General features: G+C 43.0%; 1 protein-coding gene across 1 annotated transcript; it reads right to left on the bottom strand.

Moving 5' to 3' along the window:
* Positions 1 to 3,531: 3,531 nt before the first annotated feature.
* LOC150038958 (U3 small nucleolar RNA-associated protein 25 homolog) lies at positions 3,532 to 26,106 on the bottom strand. Its single transcript, XM_090328083.1, has 12 exons — positions 25,940 to 26,106; positions 25,455 to 25,494; positions 24,088 to 24,343; positions 20,547 to 20,717; positions 19,181 to 19,269; positions 16,701 to 17,111; positions 13,765 to 13,984; positions 12,401 to 12,603; positions 9,890 to 10,072; positions 9,650 to 9,762; positions 8,929 to 9,174; positions 3,532 to 4,976 (listed from the first exon to the last, which is right to left on the bottom strand). Exons 1-12 carry the CDS (start codon positions 26,044 to 26,046, stop codon positions 4,733 to 4,735), a joined length of 2,283 nt encoding a protein of 760 aa, XP_090184209.1. The 5' UTR covers positions 26,047 to 26,106; the 3' UTR covers positions 3,532 to 4,732.
* Positions 26,107 to 27,061: the final 955 nt, after the last annotated feature.

The following is a 27,061-nucleotide window of genomic DNA, read 5'->3' as shown; positions in this document are numbered from 1 at the left end:
AGACTGAAATTTGCTCAGAATTCTGTTACTAGGCTTCCAAAGTGAGAGGTCTGGAATTGGAACTTGATGATGAAACACCAACAAAAGTTGGGAGAGGGGGCTGGCCATTTGCAGCTGATATCTATGATCCTAACTATTTAGGAAGCTGAGATCTGAGGATCATAGCTCAAAGAAGTTCTGGCAGGACAGACCAAGAGATTTTTATTTCCAATTAGCCATTTAAAAGCTAGAAGTGGAGGTGTGGTAAAGTGCTAGCCTTCAGCAAAAAAAAAAAATGCTCAGTGGCAACACCAAGTGCGAGCTCAAGCCTCAGGACTGGCACATGTATATCAAAGAGAGAATATGAGGCCCCGAGTTCAAGCCACAGGACCAGCAAGGGAACACGAGAGAAGGGGTGAAGTAGCGAAGCCTAGCTGGAGAGCCCTCATCTCTTGGAGGATACACCCTGAAAGGCCCTGAAAGGAGCAGTCTGCCTTTCCAGAAAACTTCTGGTATCTCTCAGCTTGCACAATGAAGCTCTTCTGCAGATTATAAAGAACATACAACTGTTGCCCTCTCACCCCAGGCCTTCTGCAGTCTTCATATCCTACATGCATCAAAACTTAAATTGAGCCGCCTGAAGCTGAGCTCAGTCAGCAGGCTCCAGCACCACCTGCCCCTCCCTCATCCCACTCCTATCCCCCATGAGGGCACAATCAGGGCTGACACCTCAGGAGTCCCCCTCGGTCCTCCAGGGCTTGAGGAGTCTGCAGGGACACAATCGAGAGCCCTGCCGAGGCCATCTGCACTCAATTATAAGCCCTTTGGAACCAGTGGAGGGCTGTTTAGCCCGCCTGCTGTGGTTTCCCTATGATTAGCTTGTTCTTGTTGTTTGAATATGGCACATGGTGCAGCCAGCTGCAAACAGCATTCACAACTCAAAACTGAAAAGCTGTGGAAAGAAAACAAAGTTTTAAAGTCTTACTTTCTATCTCTTCCCCAGATAGGACCATTCTTTTGTCTGTTTCGTTTTCTTTTTTAAGCATTCTGACGGCGCTGCTTGTTGTATGCAGGTAAGACTCACAGGAAGTACAACAGAAAGGTATGGTGGTACACATCAGGAGCTTGAGGCAGGATTGTGGGCTGGAAGGAAGCCTGGATTGTATAGCAAGATCCTGTCTCAAAAAGCAAAAATACCAAGGTGGCATGTCATTCCAGTCCTGCATTATTGTCATACACTACCATCCGAGATCCTGTGACCTCTCCTCACTCTTAGTGGGTGTAAAGATACCAGATGTTGAGCATTGTTTTCACGAAATCACTGCAGAGATTGAACTTCCAATCCACTCGGGAGCAGGACTGGTACAGAAGCATCTTCTTTCCAGGTGCTGAGCCAGGAACAAAGCAAGAGGACTTTGTGACGCATACTTGCATCCTGTGCCCTGCAGATTAGCAGAGCCACATCTGGTGCTATTCCAATGTGAAGATCACTAGGGCTGCTTGCTTACTAAAATGCAGATTGCTAGGGCTACAGTTTGGACTGGACATCCAGGTGCACGGATGTGTAGAAAGCCGGAGGAACTGAAGGTCTAAAAGCCTTGTAAATTGTGATGGTTACTGCAAGGTGAGTTACAATTCACAGGAGAAAGAATATGGAACAAGAAGATGGGTGCAATAGTGGCCCTTTTGCCTCTTATTTCTCAAACTCATTTAGGCAAACTCATTTCTTTTTTCATAATGTAGACATATATAAGGTTGTGTGTGTGTGTGTGTGTGTGTGTTACTGGATTTGAATTCTGGGCCTTTGTACTTGCCTATTAGGCAAGCACTCTACCATTTAAGCCATGCCTTTTGCTTTATCATTAAGATAGGGTCTTCCACTTTTGCCTGAGCCATCCTAGGATTTCCTTTTCTTAACTATGTCTCCCACATAGCTGAGATTGCTGATGTGTGCCACACCTGGCCTAGAAAGTTCTTACTAGCATGAGTTTGGTTGGCTTCTATTTGTCATTTAAATCTTCTAAAATTTAGGACTCTATCTGTAGAATGTTGAAAAAAGAGAAAGAAATACAAATGCTTAAATTTATTAAGTTAAATTTAAAACCCAATAGTTTTTTCTTATAAGCAAATTTAAGTACATCCAAGTATAAGAAAATACACACCAACTCTGGGTTACTACATTGAGGATAAGGTAACCACTGTCTGAGAAGTTGTAAAGTAGGATGGAAGAAAATTACAAGGGACCCCTGGTTTCAGACTGTAGTTGGGGGTACTAGTGTGACTTCATGTTTTTCAATATGTAGATATAGAAGTAAATTCAGATGCTAATATGTGCACACATGTGCGCATGTATTCATACATGGCAAATATTCCCAATCTCTGATGAATGAACCAGGTGAGTGGTACCATTACAGCAACTAGCACTCAAACTTAAGATGTCAAAATAATTTCTCACTAAAAATGGGCAAGGCTGTCAGGGTTGACAACACATGTCTGTAATCCCTACACTTGGAAAGCAAAGGTAGAAGTATCGAGTTCAAGTCTAGCTTGAGCTGTTATACAGTGAGAGCCTGTCTCAAAAACATAAGCCAATGTCTCAAGTGTGTAGTCCCAGCAACTCAGGAGGCTGTGATCTGAGGATCATGATTTGAAGCCAGTATAGAAAAAAAAGTCTCTAAGATTATCTCCAATTAATCACCAGAAAGCTGAAGCAGAGCTGTGGCTCAAGTGGTAGAGTACTAGTAGTTGTAAACAAAAAAGCTCAAGCCCAGGCCCTGAATTCAAGCCCCAGGACTAGGACAAAAAAAGAGACCTGGGACTGTAGCTCAGTAGAACATTTGCCTAGCATGTGCAAAACTAGGAGGAAGGAGAATGCAGGACTAGGGTAGAGAAACCTACAATGTCTTTTTGTCAGAAAATATAGCAAGGAGCCAAGCACGGTGGCTCACATCTGTAATCCTAGCTACTCAGCAGGCTGATATCTGAGGATGAAGGTTCAAAACCAGCCCGGGCACTAAAGTCCATGAGACTCTTATCTCCAATTAACCACGAGAAAACTGCAAATGGCACTGTGGTTCAAGGGGTAGGATGGTAGCCTTGAGCTGATGAGCTCAGGGACAACGCCCAGGCCCAGAGTTCAAGCCCCATGACAAAAATAAAATAAAATGAACATATATAGTAATGACTTAGTAAAAGACTGCTACCTAAAGAGAACACAGAATCCAGCTTTAAGGTAATGTCAGATACCAAGTTAAGCACCAGGTCTAGGCCTAGCAAGTTCAAATCCTAGTACCACCAAAAGTAATCAATAAAAATAATAGCAACAGATTGAACTAATAAGAAAAATAAACTATATCTATCTTGATATAAATGGTAACTTTACAGGAAGCCTGCCAAATGCCACGTTTGACAAGTCATTGTTAAGTGTCGGTGACGGGACAAGTGACGGAACAAGCCGGTGAGGTACCACCATTCAGATGCACATCTTCTATGCTGATCCTAAGATGCTTCACCTCCTCTAAGTCTAGGAAAACCAGAGTCAAGGTCAAGAAAACCAAGGGAAAACTAGGTTTTATTTCAGAACGAAGGACCCTAGACCAAACAAGTAAAGGCAATGATAACTGAACTGTATTTGTATTCTCTTGTCAGTAAGGACATGACTGGTACATCTAGCAAAACCTCAATGGCTTTATGGTAGGTAACCATAATGCATCAGGGATAATTTGCTTATATGGTACTTTTGTGGTTACACAGGATATTGCTCCTCATTTGGAGAAGTATACACAGGAAGAACAACCTGGGGTGGGGCCAGGGGCAGTGACTATTGACTACTGTAATCTCGGCTACTCATGCCTGTCATGTCAGACAGGCACAAACAGGAGAACTGTGGAGAACTGTGGATTCAGAGGCTAGTCTTAAGACAAAAATCATACCCTATGCAAAAAATGACAAGAGCAAAAAAGGCTAAGGTTGTGGCTTAAGTGATAAGAGAAGCTGCTAGCAAGCTCAAAGAACCACATTCAAACCCTGGTACTTCCCCTAAGAGCCTGCGAGTACCAGGCCAACTAGGCTCACAGCCTACTTTCATCCAGACAGTTCAGATTAGACCTCTGTAATTTTTTAAAAATCTATTTAAAAACACTTCAGCACTGGTGACTGTGGCTCACATCTGTAATCCTGGCTACTCTGAAGCCCTGATGTGACTTTATATAACATAATTGAACTAAATTAAATATTTTATCATTGTAAGTTCTTAAAAGATCAGTAAATGGATGTACTTTTCTAGGTTGAATTAAAGTAAAATATAAGATTTTTTTTTTTTAATTTGGCTGGGGAAAAATAGCAGTTTTCCACAATCTGTGCCATCAAAAACTAAGATGACATGTAGCAGTGAGAAGTGTTCCAATTTCTCACCAAGATTCACAAGCTGTGACGTGGATGCTTTACTTTTAAGAAAGTGCCAAAACAAACAGGCAAATCTGAGAGAATTTTCCAAGTGAAATAAATTAGAAGCAAAATCATTTTTTAAAAAAAGTATATAAATTAGAGAGTGAAAGCTGAGATTTAACAAAGCCTGGCTGATAGCTGACACTGAGGTTTCCAGGGACACCACCTGAAAACATACAAGCATCAGGACACAGCCAAGAGCTCATCGCTGTAGCCATCCTTCTTCTCATGGGAGGTCTCTTCAGAAATGGCCCAGGGGGCACAAGGTCAATATGTCACACTCCATACCAGGTCCTGCCCGACACTCTTATTTTTCTCCAGTAATGAAGAGGTGGACATTCTTTTGGGACTGCAGCATCTGGGCCGCCCGCTCCACACCGACCACAGCAGCTAACCTCTGGGCATCATACTTGGAGTAGAGGACTGTGCAGGTCCACGTGGCCTCCTCCCCTCTGTTGGTGGCTCTCAGCATGTTACAGATTTCACTGTAGAAGTGAGGATATGTTGGCAGTTCGTAGAATATCAGGTTCCTGATGCCTTTTATGGTATACCTGTCAGAGTGAAGCAGAGACAGGCTATGTTTACCCAAGAAACAATTCCCTGCAAAGCTACCCAATATTTTTTACAGGGTTAGAGTTCACTCTCACAGCTCCATGCCACAAGAGGAAAATAATAGAATAACCATCACACAAAGCAAGTGCTATCCTAATTAGAGCCAGAGGGTTTTTTTTTTACATATATTTGCATTACTAATGCTTGGTCTAAGACAATGATAAAATCTTATGCCTGTAATCCTAGCTGAGGAGGCTGATGTGATTATCTTGGTTCAGAGACAACAAAGCCAGAAATGTCTATTTCCAATTGGCCAGCAAAATGTTAGACTTGGCAGTATGGCTCAAGGGTTGGCATACCAACAATGAGTGAAAAAAGGTAAGTACTAAGTTCAAGCTCCAGTACTGACTGGAAGGCAGGTGCACACGTGCACACACATACATACACAAAGCACATATCAAAGTTAACAATAAAATAAACATATGTGCATTTCTCAAGCCTACTCTGCAAAGGCTGAGGTAAAGTAGAGAAGGCAGCAGACAAGGATTAAAATTCTGTCACAGGAAACTGGGCACTTACAACTTAATTATCAACACCATCAAGCTTTAAAGATAGAATGCTCCATAATGGAGATAAGGTCAGACCCAGCACATAAAACAAACAGTACAAATTGTAAATGTACTCCCATTAGTCTTTTCTTGTCACTGTGCAGAAATGTTAACTCCATGGCAGATGTCTCAAGTTCATCAAGATACTGCCTGAGGTCCCATTAGGCATCAGGAGGAAGCAATTAAGTTTCCACAGCTTTCAGTACTTCTACTTCTTTCTTGGCTGAGGGTGGGGGTGGGGGAAGAACTCTAGGGACTCACCATAGAGCTAAGGTCAAGGTCAGATGTCCCCTCAGGAACTTCAAAACAAAAGATTACATTGATATGGTTCTGACTTTTTTTTTTTCCCCTAGAAAAGTCTTGTGTCTCATACATTGATGGTGCTACCTTCTTAGGGGAATTTTATTTCATTCGAAGGTTAACCATTTTTTTCCTTTTTATCTCATGGCTCATCCCCAGCTCCCTGGAGAACACCCTGTTTCATCAAACTGCCACTGCAATTCACTCTATCATTAGCCTTTCCTCTGAGAAAGACGTCTTTGCATGGAGACAGCCCTACTCTACTAGCTATCCCAACAAACACTGAATTCTACTCTGCTATATTAATATGTAGAAAACTGGAGAATACCACTCCATGGCCAGGCACTACGGTACATACCAGTAATCTCAGCACTAGGCTAAGACAGAGGATCATGTGAGGCCAGTCTGGGCTACACACTGACACCATGTCTCAAAAATTTAGAGAGAGAGAATACAATACTACTCCAGCAGACCCATCTTCAATGGTCGTTTTAGTGACTTAATAGTTTAGATAATACACAATGCTCTCATGTATGTTTCTTACATACATACATATATAATACATACATACATACATATATATATATATATACAGAGAGAGAGAGAGAGAGAGAGAGAGAGAGAGAGAGAGAGAGAGAAACCGAGACCGAATAAACACCTTTCTAGGGTTTTTTGTGGCAGTTGAAATAGTGGCAAATGTGGTTACCAGAAGACAAGCCATTGGTCACACCAGTAAGGGAAAGCTCCTAGGCCTCAGAGCACAGGAGTGCTTCCTGTTTCTACTTAAACCCCTCCTGCCTTGTTCCGTGGCAGTGTAATTCCTCTTAATCATGTGCAAGTGTTTCACTGGGTCTGGTTTCTGAATCATGTTCTAGTTGCTTGGCTCTGCCACAGGGACCCTATACTCACTTTGAGCATAACTACTACATCTTTTTCCAGGTCAGTATAATAAAGGAGTGATATGCAATTAAAAAAAAGAAAGAAAGAAAAAGAAAAAAAGATAAGGCTGTCTTGTCTTCAAAAGCTTCTTTGACAACATGAACTCTCTCTGTAAAACTGCTGAAATATTTTAAAGCAATTCTCAGTTCAGCTTAATTCACACTTCCTACAGACAATCATACTGGGAAGTTTTCCAATCTATTCACTTCATTCTAAGGGCTTGCTTTCACTTGTCAAGCTAATGGAAGCCAAGGGCTTTTTACTCCCCTCTAAAACTTGGATAAAACCTACTGGAACGAAGCCAATAGTGAGGTCCAGCACCACTGGTCACTCTTGGGCCAAACAGCCTGTTCTGCCCAAGATGGACCTACTGAAACACAAATGAGTCCCTTCTCAACTTTCCACTCAGATGAGCTAGTGAGCAGAATATCTAAGGAGGTCAAGTCATGCCAGCCCTCCTGAGCTCAAGCTCAGGCTACAGGGACTATCCCTCACCCCCATAGAAAACTAAACATGTTTACAGAGCACAATCGTGACATCAGAGTACACAAAAATGGGACCCAGCACCAAGGCACATTGAACAGAAGACAGTCGACTACGTGCACGGGAATCTCAGGTAGAATGAATGCACTCCTCAGCAAGCCAAACAAAAGATTCTATGGTTTCCCTCATTTGTAATAATCAGTCTATGTCTAGGATAGTCCTAGAAGAGGATCACAATAGCTCAATAGCTATGTACATATGACCATATAAGATGATGCTAACCAAAGTGAACTCCAAAGATACAGAAACAAGAGGTTGTTGTTAATGTACTATGCGAAGTTGTTTTTTTTTTCTTTTTTCCCCACTTTTGAGTTTATCCCCAATCATCACTGCATTTGATTTTGGCACCCTGTGTCTGAACAACAAAATGATGAGACAAAAGACAAAGGGAGAACCAATGTGACAGTGATAACTCACAAAACAGCACATTGGAAATTAACTTCAAAACTTGAGGGGGGAGGAAAATGGAAGAAAAACGAGGGAGGGATAGCAGTGTTCAACAAGAAATGTACTCATTACCTTACATATATGTAACTGTAACCCCTTGGTACAGCACCTTGACAATAAAATTAAATTGAAAAACAAAAACAAACACCAGTAAATTGAGAAGTTAAATTCACCAGATAGCACTCTGAAATCAGGAGGAAGAAGGAAAAGAATGCACTTCTATCTTGGTAATGGTAGGAAAAAAAACATTTTTCTATTTTCTATTTGCTTACAGAGAAATCCTCAGCAAAACAATATTATATACAGCCCTGAGGCCACCAAGGTTCCAACTTCCCTCAACAGTAAGAAAGCTAGTATCACTAACCACCTACTTGGGAATTAAAAAACCCAGTGGAGGGACTGGGAGTTTGGCCTAGTGGTAGAGTGCTTGCCTAGCATGCACAAAGACCCGGTTCAATTCCTTGGTACCACATGCATAGAAAAAAGCCAGAAGTGGTGCTGAGGCTCAAGTGGTAGAGCTCTAGCCTTGAGAAGGTCTAAGGACAGTATTCAGGCCCAGGACTGGCAAAAAAAATTAAAAAATAAAAAATTTTAAAAGCCCAGTAGAGAGATCCAGTCAGTCAGTGGGTGGGGAATCTTTACTACACAACTCGCAACCTTTCTTTCATGGGTCAACATGGTGAGACCCAGAGTCCTGGTTCCCAATAACAAGGCTATGCACACCACCTCAGAAACACTGGCACTTCCTGAGCCCTGGCACCATGTTCAGCCTGCACCACATCCAGACCACACATGCTGGGTGGGGTCTTCCCCCGCCCGCATTCTGTCATGTCTACTGGGGCATACACACAGCCCCACTCTGCATCTATTCACAGGTTATGTTTTGCCTTCCATAATATTCCTAAGCAAAGTCCATGTGGAGAGGAAACCACCAGCCAACCCACCAAGACATTCACTTGGCATTCAGAGGAGTCTGTGCAGCCCCAAGCCCATCTCCTCTGCAGAAGCAGAGCAGGGGATGACCTGACAGCACAGCACACCACTTCCCTGGGCTGGGAAGCAAGCAGGCTGTGAGTTGTACTGCACTGCCCCTTCAGAGAGGAGGCCATTTTACCTTTTGTAGAAATGGAAGCGTTCTGTTAGGAGTAGAAACTGCTTTTCTCCTTGAAGGAAGAAATGCCTGGCCCTGGAGACACCAGACCTCTGAGTGTATTCGCAGATGTGAGTGAAGTTCAGTTCCTCCTTCTTGAAGTAATTTCGGAGACGCACAAAGTCAAAGTAGGAAGGAACATAGACGAGCGTATGGGACATGACAGCATCTCGGTACTGAGGCAAAACCTTATTTATGAAGAAGTTAAACCTGATTGAAAAGGCAAAACAGGTAAATGATTTAGAACAGAGTCAACAGTGTCCACTACGTGGATAATATTATCATGTTAAGAGATTACCACCGCCCCCCGCCCTCCCCCAGACTAACATGACGTCCTCTCAAGGAGATTATATAATGTTATGACTTGGTAAGTACAATAAAAAATTAAGTGACCAATACTATTCACTATGGCCCATTCTGTGGTACAAAGCAGAGTGATTTGATTTTAAATAAAGGAGGAGACCTGACTGACTACGCCAACCTTATCATCAGGCAGCCATGAGATCCAGGCCACCTTAACTGGGCTTCCGTTAACTCCTGGGTCAACCAGCACGATAGAGTTTAATTACCTTTTCTCATTTGGTAAACAGTAATCAATAAAAGTGATGCATGACACTATTCTAAGCTGGAACACCAAAATCAAAGCTCTGTAAGGCCTGGAGGGGCCCAATGGGAGGTCGCTCACCTGGCATCAATCATGGAAGCGAGGTCTTCTGTTTCCATCCTCTGGAAGACATGTGGAAGCTGCACCAGCACATGGCTGATGGAGCCTGTCATCGGGACGTTCCTCACTGCCACCTGCCAAGAGTCCACAAGAACCTCAGGGGACAAGCCACCCCTTGGTCACAACCCCATCCTGTCCTTTTAATACCCAAACATCAACCAGCATTTCCATGAGGTCCAGAGAACACAGGAGGGAACCCACCTGGCCTTGTAAATTGATACAGTGCTTGTTGAACAATGAGTTGACCTGGGCGTCCTGCAAGGCCCCAAACAGCAGTGTCTGGCGATAGTACTTGGACCAGTTATTGAGGCTCCACATCCGCACTCGAGAAAAGTCCACCCCATGGGAGTCCAAGGGAAGTAGGTTCATGTGGTTCATCAGATGCTTTGAGCAAAAACAATATGCTGGTTAATGTGTATTGAGCATTTATGTGTTGGGAACTGCTAAGCATTTTACAAGCCTGTTATCTCTGTTAACTCCACAGAGCATATACTAACATCTCCCAAATTACAGCAAGAAAACTGAGCTCAGATGGGTGAGTTACTTGCCCATAGTCAACTGAACACCCAAGAAGAAGCTGAAACTGGCCAGTTCCTGGGCCTTTAAAAACCAACAAAACACCAATTAGAATATTCTTGTTATAAGGAACTTCTAAAATATCACCCTGGCCACTCTACAGGCTCCTTAACTACAAACTTGCACAAGGAAAGAAATAAAAAGGAGAGCAGGGGCTGGGAGTTTGGCCTAATGGTAGAGTGCTTGTCTAGCATGCACAAAGACCCAGGTTCGATTCCTCGGTACCACATACATAGAAAAAAGCCGGAAGTGGTACTGAGGCTCAAGTGGTAGAGCTCTACCCTTGAGAAAGTCTAAGGACAGTGCTCAGGCCCTGAACCCACGCCCAGAACTGGCAAAAAAAAAAAAAAAAAAAAAAAGGAGAGCAGCGCTTTACCTCAATGACCTGGTTCTCATTAAGGGACAAGAACAACTACATCCACCTCTCCTCAAATGAAGGAATATCACAATCATCAATGTGACTTTGAATTATATTTTCATCTGGTAATATACACCAAAGGGTATTGGAATAGTCAGTTTATTCCCTATTTTATTCCCTTCAAGTGTCCCAACTTTCTTCCTGCTTGGTCATATATACAAAGGAAAGTAAATGAATACACAAGAAAGATCACTGCATAACCATGTTACTGCTGATCTGTGAAATCAGCTAAAGTGCTCAACTATCAATGGATGGATAAAGAAAACCATATCAGGGATCCTCAACCACAAAGAAAAATGAAATTACATTATTTGCAGGAAAATGGAAAAAATCCAGAAAACATATTGAGTGAGATAAGCGCAATTCAAAGTCAAATTATCTCCTTTTCTACTTCATTTGAGGAATCAAGACCTAAAATGATAATGATGATGATGATGACAGTACTAAAACATGATGTAAACATGGGAGTGTCTAGAATTGTAGAGATCATGGGAGCAAGGAAGGGCAAAGGACAGAATGCTGAGGGATTAAATGAAGCTAAGGACATAATATACAGATGTATGTGTGCATATATGCATACAAACATATATACACATAGAAATACAGCATAATGAAATCCACCAATAGTGCTTGAAAAAAAGAGGAATGGGAATATAATGGAGGCTGTGTACTATGGGCATATATGGAATTTTTTCAATGAAATCCCATTATATTATAAATGTTAACTCAAAAATTTTTAACTTAAAAAAAAAGATAAATGAGTGGAAAAGAAAAAAAAGGCAGTTACAATAGAGGAGAGAATTCCTATCAGCCTTAAAAATAATCCTTGCCGGGCATGGTGGCTCATACCTATAATCCTAGCTACTCAGAAGGCTGAGATCTGAGGATCCTGGTTCAAAGCCAGCCAGGTGCTAAAGAACCCTGACACTAAAGAACATGAGACTCTTATCTCTAATTAATCTCTAGAAATGGGAAGTGGGGCTGTGGCTCAAGGGGTAGGGCGGTAGCCTTGAGCTGAGGAGCTCAGAGACAGCACCTAGGCCCAGAGTTCAAGCCCCATGCCCCGCCCCCCGCAAAGACACACACACAAATAATAATAATAATCCTTTTTCTGTGGTCAGGATGTTTCAATGAAGACTGTGCAAAATGAGCAAAACCGACAGCACACATATGGTAGGAGGATAAAGACTGCTATAAAGCAAAATGCCACTCAAAAAATGTTCAGCAGACAGAAAAAAATTAGTATAAATTATGTCAGGAATTAATAGGTAAAGATGTTTCTTGTGAGGGTTTTTTTTTCTCTCTTTCCCCCTCTCTTTACAAAGAAAGACTTTTAAGGAAGAAATATGTTCTATGATCTGAAAGCACTAACAAGAAATTCATTTCTGAATAGTTTAATCACTGACTAAGCAATGATTCCTATTTCTGTGGGTAGAAAAGAAGACAAAATCAGAAAATGTTGAGTATTTCTATATCCAAACTAAGTTGTATTCTGGATTTGATCCTTAAAGACTGAAACCATAGAATTTCTCATCACTCTAAAAATAACATTCCTCTGGGCTGGGGCTGTGTGAATTTTAGGTTGCCCATGGCTCAAGAGGTAGAATGCCACCCTAACAAGCACAGGTACTTAGTTTAAAAATACTGGTACCACTACATATAAAAGCAAACAACAACCTTCTAAATGGTTCCCTCTAAATGTGAAAGAATCATATTACCAGGACATGTTCCCAGTTCTGCATCAGATAAATGTCAGCTTGATCAATGATGAGAAGCTCAATAGATGACAAAAAGTCAAAGTCTCTTTTCTTCTCTCCTTCTCCACCAATGATAGTCCTCAAGCCAAGGGGGGAGGCAATGATGATGTCAGAGGAGTAAAAAGGGGCATAGAGTCGGATGCTTCGCTGAAGTATTGCCACTCCTACAGAAAGCACCAAGGACGCACACCAACTCATTATTCGCCATGAGATTAGTACCATCCCTCTCCCTAGCCTCCCCTTACATACTCAATGCGCTTTAATACTCATAACAATCTTTCCCATCCATCTCTAGTCTCTCCAAACTCCTACTTTCTCTTCTATTCCTTCAAATCAACTTCTCCAGAGAATTTTATCTAGTCAAGTTTCTCATTCACTTTTCTGTCCATCTGGTTTGCAAGTCTCCACTGAAATGACCTTTGTAAGGTCACCACCAGTCCTCAATTACCAATTTGATGGACATATTTTAGAATGCACAGATGGATCTTAAACACACCCTTTCTGAAATGCTTTTTCTTCATAATAGCTTCCAGAAATTCCAGCTTACTGTTTTATCACTGACTAGATTCAACTCCCCCCCAATCCTCTTTCTTTTTTGCTTGTCCTGGGGCTTGAACTCAGGAGTTGGGTGCTACCTGTGAGTCTCTGTGCTCAAGGCTGGTGCTTTACCACTTAAGCCGCAGTGTCACTCCTGGCTTATTTGAGTGGCTTATTGGAGGAGTCTCAAGGGACTTTTCTCTCCAGGATGGCGTCAAACTGCAATCCTTAGATTTCAGCCTCTGAGTAGCCAGAGTAGGATCACTGGTGTGAGCCACCAGTATCGGTTCCTGTTTTATTCATTGGTTCACCTGTGTGACAGACATCTCCTTACACAAACATTTCTATTTCCAGCCACATCTCTTTCCTGAAGGTTAGGCAAATATACCAACCAAAGTGTTGGCAGTCATACTGAAACCTATGTGAAATCTGGTTTGTCTGGACACTGCCATCCATACATATACCTCCGTGGCTTCCTGCCTGAAACACTGCCCTCTGTTCTGATTAACCTCCCTTTCTCTGTTTTCACTCACTAAACCCTACTCAGGTTTCACCCAGAACTGACAGCAATATCAGGACCTTTCCCAGTCTCCTGTCATACCCATTCTAAGTGTACACCACATGAGCCAAGGTAAGTTTCTCCTGGCCAGTGGACATCTCAAATGCATACTGGTTCTCTTTGGAGACTGAGGGAGTGACCCAGTGGGAGAATGCTAATTTCTAAGCTTCCTAACTCCTGCTACACCTCAGGTCCCAAAGGATCTGAATCTTGAACAGGGAGAAATTACCAATCCTGAAATGGTCGTCGATGTTGCCCACAAACACAGCTTCATAATCCTCAGGCCTCTTTAGGTTGGGTGGTCTCTCCTCAGGATCCGATCCATATTCTCCCTGAAACCTCTTCTTATTGCTTACAATGATTTTCTTCTTGCTGTCCCCCTCAAGGAGGCTGATGAAAAGCTGCACCACCCTCAAGGCAGCTTCCCGGAATGGCACCACAATCAGAACCTGCGGAGAGGAGAGGGCCCGAGTGGAGAGGGCCATGGCAGCCCTGGTGTGAGCAAGGAGAAGGAAGGGAAACTCAAAAATCCTAAGCACAGCAGCGGACCCTGGCCAGGGACCAAGCTTATGCCATTATTTTTGTACAGGACCTGGCATAGTTCTAAAAGCTGACAGCTTTTGTACACACAATACCATGTCTCACTTCCATGGCTTCATGGAAATTTCTCAAGTATCAAGAAATTTCTTTTAGCCTGCAACAGATGTGTCTTCCAGCAAAACTCAAAAGACCTAAGTGTCCAAGGTCTCTAAAGGCAAGGAGTGTCCCTCATTTCTTAACAGGCTTTTGGTTTGTTTTGCTTTTGGTGCCAGCCCTAGGGCTTGAACTCAGGGCCCGGGTGCTGTCTCTGAGCTTCTTTGCTCAAAGCTAGTGCTCTACTACTTGAGACACAGCTCTACTTCTGGATTTTTGATGGTTAACTAGAGATAAGAATCTCAGGGACTTTCCTGACTCGACTGGCTTTGAACTGAGATCCTCAGACCTCAGCATCCTGGTTAGTTAGGATTACAGGTGTGAGCCACCAGTGCCCGGCTTTTAGCACAGTACATTTTTTTACCCATAAACCCACTGAATGAACACGTAACTAAATAAAAGACAAAAAGATGTGGAAAAGGATTAAAAGCACATTCCCTATAACATTTTTCCAAATTGAGGGGTGAATCACTTCGAAAACACAGTAAGTCAATAGAAAAACAAGACTTGTTTTTTTAAGTTTTTGCTTTTTGTGCTGGTCCTAAGGCTTGAACTCAGGGTCTGAGTGCTATTCTTGAGGTTTTCTGCTCAAAAGTGAGTGGAGATAAAAGTTTCACATACTATTCTACCTGGGCTGACTTTGAACCACAATCTTCTGGTGGCTAGTGCTGATTTTGTGGGTCATGGGGTTTGAACTCTGGGCCTGGGCACTGTCCCAGAGCTCTTCAGCTTAAAGCAGTACCCTACCCCTGGGCCTGGCCATGTCTCTGAGTTCTACATCTCAAAGCTATCGCCCTACTGCTTAAGCCACAGACCCACTTTCCATTTTCTAGTGATTAACTGGAGATAAGAGTCCGAGGACTCTTACCGGGCTTTGGCTGGCTTTGAACGGCAATCCTCAGATCTCAGCCTCCTGAGTAGCCAGGATTACAGAGGTGAGCCACGACACTGACTTTTTTTTTTTAAGTTACTTTTTAGTTACTGTTAAAGAGCAAAGACAAAAGATAGTTAATAAATGGTTGACTTCAAACTATCTTATGTTCACAATAATATTAATGGACATAGACCCAGTTAAATTATGCCATTCACCGTAATAAATGAGCTTAATAGGTACTCTGACTTATTTGTCTATGAAATGCCACTGAATAAAAACAGAAGACCTTATAAATATAATGTTCAAGACTTTGGAGTAGCTCCCCAGAAAAGCAATCAACTCAGCCAAAGGAATGATTCACCAGTGCACCGCAGGCCTGGACGCCAAGATTTAAGAAGGATGGATTACTATTCCAACTAGAAAGCTCTGCTTTCCCCAGTTAGTCAACAAAAAAGTTTGATTAGAAATCTTTTGAGAGGGGCCGGGAGTTTGGCCTAGTGGTAGAGTGCTTGCCTAGCATGCACAAAGACCCAGGTTCGATTCCTCGGTACCACATACATAGAAAAAAGCTGGAAGTGGTGCTGAGACAAGTGGTAGAGTGCTATGACTTGAGAAAGTCCAAGGACAGTGCTCAGGCCCTGAGCCCAAGCCCAGAACTGGCAAAAAAAAAGAAAGAAATCTCTTTAAGAGTCACATCAATATTTAAGTCCTAGAATCCTATTAAGCTCAATGAGAAAAATCCAAAAAGAGGAGTCTTTTCCAAGGTGGACAGATATAGACTAAGATAGCAGCTAACAAGTCTAGCTTCACAGCACCATGAAAAATATAGACAGAATTAATAGGCTTTTCTACTAAAGCCACAAAGTCTGTGGAGTAGTTTACAAAGTGAGAGAATCCTTGATCCTAGCCTGCTACTCCTTTAGCAGGGCCCTCTGTGAATATGGGTTTTTGTCTACAGCTAAGATATATCAAGTGCTGAAAAATCATAAGGAAGAGATCAGCAAAGGGGTGTTATTTATATGTATATTCTGAGTTTATCTTTAAAAGATCAAGCCGGGAGTGTAGCCCAGTGGTAGAGTGCTCGCTTGCCTAGCATGCATGAAGCCTGGGGTTCAATTCCTAGGTACCACATACTCAAAAAAAAAAGCTGGAAGTGGTGCTGTGGCTCAAGTGGCAGAGCACTAGCCTTGAGCAAAGTGTCTAAGGACAGTGCCCAGACCCTGAGTTCAAGCCCAGGACTGGCAAATAAATAAATAAATAAATAAATAAATCATCCTGGCAAGAGATGGGTGAGAGATGAGAAAGAACTGACACTGATCAAGATATATTGTATTCATAGACTACTTTGTACAATACGGGGGAGGGAGGAGGGAAAAAAGGAGGGGGGGGAAAGAGAGAGAACACCCTGAAGCACCTCTTTAGTTTGCACTGTGAGAAACTTCACGGAGCTCTGTTACTACAGGGGTCACTCCACGTGCTCACTTTGGGTCCCTTCAGTATTCCAGTCAATGATCACTCAAGTATCTGCCAAGGGCCAGCCCCTAGATGGAGCCCTATGGTCTCCTTTTTGAAGATAAAGCTTTCCTGCTGCTACTCACCTTGGGCCTTGTTAGCCCTTGGTCTCTGAAGTCATCGTCATCACCCACCCCAAGTTTCTGGCTTCGATGTCTGCTGTTGTTGCCAAGCACATGGGCATTGGCTTTGAGGACATGATTGATCACATGCAGGCAGTACACATGACGAATCTCTTCCCCATTCTTCAGGGCCGTCCTCTCTGGGTAGAATAGGTCCTGGTAAGAATTCATAATTAAGAAGAGCTCTTTCTGGAGAGGAGTGAAGGAACCACTTGACTTTGGTGATCCAGACAGGAACTGGCTATTGGTCTTTGTCCATGTGGATTCCAGAGGCTTTTGGAGATGAAGTGACTGTAAGTCAATGTCCTTTGGGGGTTTAAATGTTTCCAACTTCTGAAACTTGGATGAAAAGACAAGCTGGCCGAGGATGGGCCACTAGAGGAAAGACAGATCAGGAGCTGTTAGACATGGATAATACCATCCAACATAGACACAGCACTTTATTTCATCTAATCTTCTCCAAACTGCAGAGTACATACTCCTAGTCCAACACAGGAAATGCTGAGCTCAAAAAGAAGTGCAAGAAATTAAATGCTCTTCTATACTGTAGCACAACTAAGTATCAAAACTTATGAAGAATTTTGATGCTTCCAAAATGCAAAGAATTTTAGATAAAGAATGTAACTGAAAGTTAGGAACCAGTGAATTATGGCTGTAATCCTAACTACTCAGAAGGCTTATATTTGAAGAACTGCAGCTTGACCTGCCCACAAAGAAAAGTTGTGTGGACTCTACCTCCAATTAATGAGAAATAGCTAGGTGGAGGCACAGCTCAAGCAAACTATACAGTTTTGGGGCCCTGAGTTCAAGCCCTCGTACTGACCAAAAATAGTAAACAGTAATTTGTTTTCACACACACACACACACACACACACACACACACACACACACACACACAGAGCTGGGCGCGATGGCTAACGCCTGTAATCCTAGCTACTCAGGAGGCTGAGATCTGAGGATCAAGGTTCAAAGCCAGCCCAGGACCTGAGACTCTTATCTCCAATTAACCTCTAGAAAACAGGAAGTGGGGCGCGGTTGGAGTAGGGTGGCAGCCTGGAGCTGAAGGGTTCAGGGACAGCACCCAGGCCGAGTTCAAGCCCCATGACCCACAAAACCAAAACCAAAAAGGTGAGATCCAAACAAAAAAGATGGGATCCAGACATAGTTTTATGACATCAAATCCCAATTTCTCATAGAAACTAATCCTCCTTAAGTAGATTCGCAATATACACTAAGCACAGTACTAAATGTTAATAATGAGTTACAGAATAAGAATTCTGTCTGCTTTGTCTTGGTCTTCCAAATTTAGTTGGCCATGGGGGGAGGGGGGAGATGGTCGTGGGACTTGAACTCTCTGCCTGGGCGTCGTCCCTTGAACCACAGCACCACTTCTGGTTTTTTGATGGTTAATTGGAGATAAGAGTCTCATAGACTTTAGTGACTTTAGTGCCTGGGATAGCTTTGAACTGGGATCCTCAGATCCCAGCCACCTGAGTAGCTAAGATTACAGGTGTGAACCACCAGACCCAGCTTCCTAGGAATAGTTTTCAGGATATGATTTGGGAATTTTTTTCACTTCAGCAAAAACGTCAATAAAGAGAAATGAACTACTGATAGCTATGAAACTCTGGATAACATTCCCAGGATTAAGACTGAATGGACAGCCCATCTCAAAAAGCTACATGCTAGCTGGATACTGTCTCATGCCTATAATCGTAGCTACTCAGGAGGCTAAGATCTGAGGATCCCGGTTCAGAGCAAGCCTGGGCACAAAAGTCCATGAGACTTATCTCTAATTAACTACCAGAAAACAGGCTATGGCTCAAGGAGTAGGGTGGTAGCCTTGAGCTAAAGAGTTCAGTGACAGTGCCCAGGCCCAGAGTTCAAGCCCCATGACCTGCCCCCCACCCAAAAACAAAACAAAACAAAACAAAACTGTACAGAACTAACTTCACACTGTTGAGTAGGAACAAAACTGGCGAAGCCTGGTGCTGATGACATAATGAAGTAGTAGAGCACAAGTCTCTAAGTTCTACCACCAGACTGCCAAAAAACAGAGGAAACAGATGGCATCAATGTCCATTCTATCATTGGGATGTATTTCTGCTAGATGATACCACTGGGGGAAACTGAGTAAAGAGTACAAGAAATGCCTTTGGAAAACTTTTTACACCTACGTATCTGTAGTTAATACCTTGATAAAAATGTCTATCAATAAAAGACTAACTCCAATGGAAAATATCAATGATGAAAACGAAGAAGCACTTTCCACTAATACTTTAAGGAAACGGAACAATCCAAAAACCTGAAATGCTCCCAAATTCAACTTTATTGGTTTCAAATTCTCTCTCTCTCCCCATCTCCTCACCACCTTCCTCCTGCCACCCATTTCTTCTCTCTCTTTTCCCTTGTGCCTGGGCTAACCAAGCAACAATACCACTTACTTTTAGCTGTTGGGTAGTTTTGGGATTTGTGGCAACAGCTTGAATTTCCTTTTCTTTCAGTTCTTTGTTCACGTGTTGCAGAAATGGATCTAGGTTAAAATAATTCTGAGAGTCAGTGTACCAGTGCAAATGGCAGGGAGTTCCTAGTGGATGATCCATTGTTCTTCAAGGTGTCAATCAACACATCCTTCTCCCCACCCACTTTCTCCAGTTTCTAGGCCAGTCCAAAGCTTAATTTAAGTTTCTAACATGTGGCTGGAAGTTTGGCCTAGTGGTAGAGTGCTGGCTTAGCATGCATAAGGACTTTGGTACCACATACATACAAAAAGCCAGAAGTGGTAGAGCTCTAGCCTCGAGAAAGCCCTAGAACAGACTTCAGGCCCTGAATTCAAGCCCTGGGACTTGGGGGGCGGGGGGAGAAAAAAAAAGTTTCTAACATGTTTGCCTACCTAAAGCATTTCTTTTAATCACCATACTACTTCCCAGCTTACCCTTGGAAGACACTTCCCCACCTGGAGTTCAGGGCACTTATATGTTGCAATTTCAAATTCTAGCTACATGGTCCTCAAATTCTTTTGCCTCTTAGCCTTCTAACCAAAACTTCCAACCTCATGTTTACACATTCATGAGTATATTATTACTCCTGAGCCCTGGCAAATATCTCCCAGGGTCTACTGTGTCAGCTGCCCTTCCCTCTAGACAGTTACCACTTTGCTAAGTCCCTTCTCCTGCCTCACGCATCCATCCCAATACATACATACATATATATATATGCACATACACACACACATATGTATATATGTTGTATCTCATGTAGTAGGTAGCAAGATCCCTGAGGTCAGGTTCCATGACTGACTGTTTTTTTGGTTTTGTTTGTTTGTTTTTGTGGGTCGTGGGGCTTGAACTCTGGGCCTGGGTGCCGTCCCTGAGAGCTCTTCAGCTCAAGGCTAGTGCTCTACCACTTGAGGCACAGCGCCACTTCCAGTTTTCTGGTAGTTCACTGGAGATAAAAGTCTCAAAGATTTTTGTGCCCAGGCTGGCTCTGAATCACGATCCTCAGATCTCAGTCTCCTGAATAGCTAGGATTACAGGTGGGAGCCACCGTGCCCAGCATGATTGACTGACTTTGTGCTACAAGATACTACATTCTCCACCTGGAGTTCAGGGCACTATGTTACAATCTCAACTTATGAACCATATGGTCCTCAACACTGGCTGACTACTGAAAATCACAAAGTATCTTTGAAAAGTAGAGCTTTCCAGCTCTGTTTACTGCTGCTCCTCCCAGAACTATAGACTATACGCCGACCCATGCATAACCTCCCTAAGTACTTGTGAATTCAAGCTCCACATGCTGGGCTCTGACCTTGTGATGCTTTCAGAGAACAGATGTCTCCACTTTGCTCCTCAAGAAAATTGGTTTCCAGGCTGAACAGTGACTCGTGTTTTGCATCTGTGAATTCCTCTGGAGATGTCTGTGATGTCCCAGGTGGCTTTCCTCCATCTTTTTCTCCAGGGTCACCAGATACCGCCACCTCTATAGTTTTGAGAAATACTTTGTAATAATTACTCATTAACATAATTATGGTTCTTTTGACATATGAACTCAAAATTCTTTAGTATAACAGTGATCCTCATAGCCACTATTTACTTTTATTTATTTTTTATTGCCAGTTATGGGCCTTCAACACAGGACCTGGGCACTGTCCTTATGTTTTCTCAAGGCTAGAGCTCTACCACTTGAGCCACAGAACTATTTCCAGCTTTCTTTCTATGTATGTGATACTGAGGAATTGAACCCAGGTCATTGCGCAAGCTATACAAGCACTCTACCACTAGGTTAACCTCCCAGCCCCCACTATTTATTTTTAAACAACTGTTAAATAATTCAGGCAGAAGGCTCAGATGTCAAAATTAAGCTTGCTTACTGACTTGGTATGATGGTTAATTTTTTAACGTAGTTGGGTCACAGTGCCTGGGTATTTGGCTGAACATTAATGGAGATATTCTTGTAAGACTTTTTTTAGTTGAGATTTATACATGTTAATAGACTCTGTGTGAAGCAAATGCTACTTTCTATAATGTGAGTGGGCTCTGTTGCAGTCCTAAACAGAAAAGACTGATCTCTCTTAAGCAGATTTATATCAAATGCCCAAATGCCTTTGAACTTCAATTGCAACAATGGCTCCTTGTAGGCTTTCACTTGTCTGTCCACAGACCTGAAACAACTCCTTCCTTTGCCTCAAGACCACCAACCTTCCCCATTAGGTATTTAGCACCTGCCAAACCTTCACAATCACATTCACCAATTCCTGAAAATATTTACTATACATACGGATACATATCCTTCTATACACACACATATGATCTGTTTCTCTGCAGAACACTAATATACTCAGTTTTAGTAACTTCCTTTAAAGTGGTACACGAGAATGTATCTGAAATGATGTTCAGAACTGTACTTATTGTGATAAGCAATGATTGAAAAAAGCTGTCTACCAATGGGGCATTAAATGGATACTGAATCACTTAGAACTTGATACAGTATAACTGAGAAGTTAATAACTGGACTCAAGTGGCTCACACCTATAATCCTAGCTACTCAGAAGGCTGAGATCTAGATAGTGGTTTGAAGCCAGCCTGGGCAGGAAAGTCTATGAGATTCTTATCTCCAATAAACTACCCAAAATCCCAAAGTAGTGCTCAGATGACAGCACCCAGGCCCTGAATTCAAGCCACAGGACTGCCATAAAAAGAAGCTAGGTCTGGAGGTATAGCTCAAGCAGTAAAACACCTGCATAGCATGTGCCAAATCCCTGAGTTTAAACTCTAGTACCACAAAGAAAAAAAAAGGGGGCAGGGGAGGGGAGAAAAAGGATGGAGAGAGGGAAGTAGGGAGAGAGGCAAGCCAGCAGGAAGGCAAAGAGAAAGGTAATGTAAGGTGTGTTCAATTGCCTGTGCCTGGGCAACTGGGAAGCATAAGGAGGATCGTTCAATGTCTGAGGCAAAAACCTGAGACTCTTGCTGAAAAATAACTAATGCCAAAAAGCTACATATTTAGCTCAAGTGGCATAGCACGTGCTGAGCAAGGACAAACCCTGAATTCAAGCCACATAACTGCACCTACCAGCAAATGTGAATTTTCGGGAAAAGTCACAGAAATAGGATCTGGAGAGTGTAGGTTCCCGTTAGACACAGAAAAGGATTAATGGCACATTAGTGCAGAAAAAAAAAAAAACCTTAAGACAAATACCCTAAATCATTACATACACACACACATCCCTACATAGTTGGATTCAATACACATATCCATAAAAAGGTTGAAAGTTATAAAGTTAAATGTTCATCTCAAAGTTTTTTTTGTTTATTTTTTTTGGGGGGGGGGGAGTAACAATGCAAGCCTGAATTTAGGGCCTTGCACTCACTTAGTTTGCTTGCACAACTTGCACTCTACCATTTCAGTCTTGCCTCCAGTCCTGCTTTTTATTGGCTAACTGGACAATCTCAGGCTTTACTACCTAGGCTGGCTTTGAATCAAAATCCTCCAGGGCCTGGGCCGGGAGTTTGGCCTAGTGGTAGAGTGCTTGCCTAGTATGCGCGAAGACCCAGGTTCAATTCCTTGGTACCACATACATTGAAAAAGCCAGAAGTGGTGCTATGGCTCAAGTGGCAGACCACTAACCTTGAGAATGCCCAAGGACAGTCCTCAGGCCCCTAGTTCAAGCCCCAGAATTGGCAAAACAAAACAACAACAACAACAAAAACCCTCCAGGTCTCAGTCTCCTGAGTAGTTACAATGACAGGCATGTGTGGCCAGTACCTGGCTCTACCTCTTAACATTTTTCAGTAAAGATTACTTTTAGAATTTGAACAACAAAAAGTTTTCAAAACCAACTCAGAACTCAAGTCCAAATCTGAGGCAATGAATTTTTATCCAAGAAAAACTGACCTGTTAAGATGAGAATGATATACCATACCTTAAAGCATAGAGGGGAAAAACGAGGATAGGAGGAAAGCAGACATTAGGACCTAAGATAGTAAGATATAGAGTCACCAGGTATACTGAGATTGGACTCTGAGCACAGATGAATCATGACATGGACAGCAAATGATGGGCATAATCATTCTTACTGTTTGATCCTATTCATGTGAATATGAATTCATAAGATCAGACTGAGACAAATTCAGATCAACATAATACTGAGACATAAATAGGTCAGTTGTTGCCTGATGTCTGGGGTGTAGAACTAATGGCAGATGGAACATTCTAGTGATAATGGAAATATTCTGTCTTAATTTGGATGGTAGTAACAAAGGTGAATTATTCGCTGAAAATAATCCAATCATATAAAATCAGGAATATTTTATTGTATGTGAAAAACACCTAATAAGGTTGATTCTACAGTTAAAGTCATCTACTGGTCTGGGTGAGATGGAGTCCCTCTGAGCTTTTAATCCTGTATCTTCCCAAAAGTCCTCCCTAAACATCTTGACAGTGTACAATGACTCAACATCACTTCAACACCTTCTCGCCAGCTGTTTTTCCACACAAATACAAATCTACTGCTTGAATACATATTTTTATGTCTTCCATCAAACTTGGTTACCCTAAAGCAATACAGTTACCTCTTCAATATACTGAAGTACCACATGCTAGAATTATGTCCTTCCTCAGTGTCAAGGAACCTCACATTAGGCTCGACCAAATCCCTAAAATAGCACAAATACTTCTGCATTTTTTTTCTGGTGCGTGTTCTTCATAGCAGCTTCCCAAATATAATAAAATTAATCTCTGCATTGTCCCCACAGGTTATCACTTTGAAGCACAACATACAACACTACCCCCCTTGGGTACTGTCTATGACTTAGTGCCGATAATGTATCCAGAAGCCAACCCCAAAACTTACTGTCCTGTATTTCAGCAGATTCTGTTTCTTCTTCCACACTGACTTCACTACCATCATCTTCATCGTTCACGTCTGCATCATCTACCACACCATCGTCTTCCTCCTCTTCATCATCTTCCTCCTCCTCCTCCTCCTCATCTTCCTCCTCCTCCTCAGAAGCATTTGTTAATGTAGCAAGCAGTTTGTGGTACCCAGAAACTTGTTTTGGTTCACCATCTGATTCACTTTCAGAATTGGAAGTGTCTGAGCTCTCTGACTTAAAGGAAAATGGAAATTTTAAAGATTCTACTCTTCCTATCATCACCCTAAGACAACACATTGAGACTTCCCTAAATACAAAAGTTGTTCTGCAATTATGCAGCATGATCTATTCACCCAAGCCCAGAACTAAATTTACTTAGAACACTTAAATCACAATTGTTAGAAGATCTTATATCCTCTGAATGCTAAGTCTACAAGAGAAGACACCTTTTTTTTTTTTTTTCTTTTGCCAGTCCTGGGCTTGAGCTCAGGGCCTGAGCACTGTCCTTGGACTTTCTCAAGGCTAGAGCTCTACCACTTGAGCCTCAGCACCACTTCCAGCTTTTTTCTATGTCTGTGGTACCCAAGAATGGAACCTGGGTGTTCATGCATGCTAGGCAAGCACTCTACCACTAGGCCAAAGTCCCGGCCCTGACAACAAACTTTTAAAATAGAGAAAGTCAGGACATAACGAGACTTATTTTTCCGTCATTAGTTTATGTTTTAAAAGAACAAGAGGAGGCTCTCTAAGTGTGTTGTAATCCAGTGGGATCTTTGTTCATTCTGTACTATGTTTCATTATTTCTTTATTTAATGCTAAGCAAAGAAAGAGAGAGAGAGAGAGAGAGAGAGAGAGAGAGAGAGAGAGAGAGAGACACAGACAGACAGACAGACAGACAGACCAGGCCAAGAGAGAGAGAGAGAGAGAGAGAGAGAGAGAGAGAGAGACAGACAGACAGACAGACAGACAGACAGACAGACAGACAGACAGACCAGGCCAAGAAAGAAAGAAAGAAAGAAAGAAAGAAAGAAAGAAAGAAAGAAAGAAAGAAAGAAAGAAAGAAAGAAAGGAGAAAGAAAGAAAGAAAGAAGGAAGGATAGATCAGGCGAAAGATAGATCAGGCCCTAACGATCTCATCTCTTGGGGATAGTTTTCAGATCTAGCTTCTGTCTTATTACAATGGAGTTTTTTAAAGACATCGGCACATCCAACTAAGCAGAATTACTAAGATGAAAGTTTATAACTGAACCAGAAAAAGAAAGTGGAGATGTAGTCAAGCTTCTTCCCATACCTAATTTTAAAGGTAACCACCCAGATTCAACTAGTACAAAGGAGATATAATTACCAGCTGACAAATCTGTGGTTTTGCTTCCTTTCTGGAAACTCTGCAAAACAAAAGCAAAAACAAAAACAAAGAGGTGATGCGTACTGTCAACAGGTTAAAGAACATCGCATGGCAAAAACACGGGTCACACGGTAAAGGACTCCCGCCTACAAGATTACAACCTGGCTCGCCTGGCTCGGGCAGCCTGGGCTCTCGGTCTGCCCGAGCCAGGGGCTTCCCCTGAGGTCCCCGCGGGTCGCGGACAGCTCCGGCCCCAGCCTCAACCCTGACATCCGCGCGGCCGCGGTAGCTGAGGGGCTGGCGGGGCACCGAAGGTCTCCACAGACGGTTTCGAAAACCACCCCCGACGGGCGGGTCCCCCGCACCCCGGACTCCCGGGCGGGACCCCGCACCCCGGGCGGAACCCCGCACCCGGGCCCCGGGCGCGCGCGGGCGCCCCGCAGGCCGCAGCCCCGCCGGCCCCAGCCCCGCCCCTTCACGCCTACCGGTCATAGAACGGATGCTCCTCGCCAAAATCCCGAAGATGCTTCTTCTGCTTTTTCGTCAGGGTACTGAGTAGCTGGCTCTGGCTTCGACTTCGGCGTTTGCCCATGGCGAACTCGCCCAGAGCCCAACTTCCCACCAGGAAGTCAACACACGCACGTGGGCTTCCCGGCGGCGGCGGCGCGCTTTACGGCGGAAGCCCCGGGCCGTAAAGCAGAACCGCTTGGCGTCGTTGCGCGTAAGACGAGGCGTGGGAACGTCTGAAGGAGTCCGCCCCCTGCCGGGACTCCGCGGAAGTGCATGCGTGTGTGCGTGTGAACTCAGCCCGGGCGTGCGGGAGGGGCTGGGGATTGAAGAAGGTAGGCGGGTGGGGTTGCAGTGTGATTTGGGGCCTCTCCTTTGCTGGGGGAATCAGCCTGGGTGAATGCATCGTTAATAGAAAACACTTCACATTGTGCTATACCAAACATCCGCCACTCTTTGGAGTAAATACTTTGAAGGTGTCAGCGCGTCTCAATCCTGATGTAGCCCAAGAGGAAGAACAGGCCCACAAAGGTCACGGTGTAACAAGCTAGAGGCAAAACTTCTGGCTGTTTCTTCAAGTAGTTAAAACCTCATACCGAAAAACAAATGACAAAAAATAAAAATATCCTTTTTTTTTGCTAGTGTAAACACATGCTCTTACCCACTAGGATCTTACACCTAGGTGTGTTACATGAAGAGCCAGGCTGCCTGACAGATTCTCTTCCTTACTCCTATTTTTCTGTTTTGGTAGAGCCCCTAGAACACACCCTTTCTTTCTTTCTTTCTTTCTTTCTTTCTTTCTTTCTTTCTTTCTTTCTTTCTTTCTTTCTTTCTTTCTTTCTTTCTTTGTTTTGTGGGTTATGGGGCTTGAACTTGGCCTGGGTGCTGTCCCTGAGCTCTTCAGTTCAAGGCTACTGCCCTACCCTTGAGCCAAGCCCCACTTCCCATTTTCTAGAGGTTAATGGGAGAACCTTAATCCTCAGATCTCAGCCTCCTGAGTAGCTAGATTACAGGTGTGAGCCACCGCGCCTGGTCTAGAATCTTTTCTAAACATTTCTCATTTGACAAAAGTAGAAATACATCCAGGGAGGAAAGGTAAC

This window comes from Megascapheus bottae, unplaced genomic scaffold, assembly GCF_031878675.1.
Source record: "Megascapheus bottae isolate mThoBot1 unplaced genomic scaffold, mThoBot2.hap1 H_1, whole genome shotgun sequence".
Taxonomy (NCBI): domain Eukaryota; kingdom Metazoa; phylum Chordata; class Mammalia; order Rodentia; family Geomyidae; genus Megascapheus; species Megascapheus bottae.
Note: the sequence above shows the minus strand (reverse complement) of the source record. Positions and strands in the feature narration are given on the sequence as shown.

Bases quoted from the DNA above. Each gene is read 5' to 3' on its own strand.
- LOC150038958 (XM_090328083.1), bottom strand. From the start codon at position 26,046: ATGGGCAAACGCCGAAGTCGAAGCCAGAGCCAGCTACTCAGTACCCTG. The intron at 24,344-25,454 runs GTAATTATATCT...TTTTCCTTTAAG, and splicing joins AACCACAGATTTGTCAGCTG to TCAGAGAGCTCAGACACTTC. The intron at 13,985-16,700 runs GTGAGTAGCAGC...TCCTCTCCGCAG, and splicing joins AAGGGCTAACAAGGCCCAAG to GTTCTGATTGTGGTGCCATT.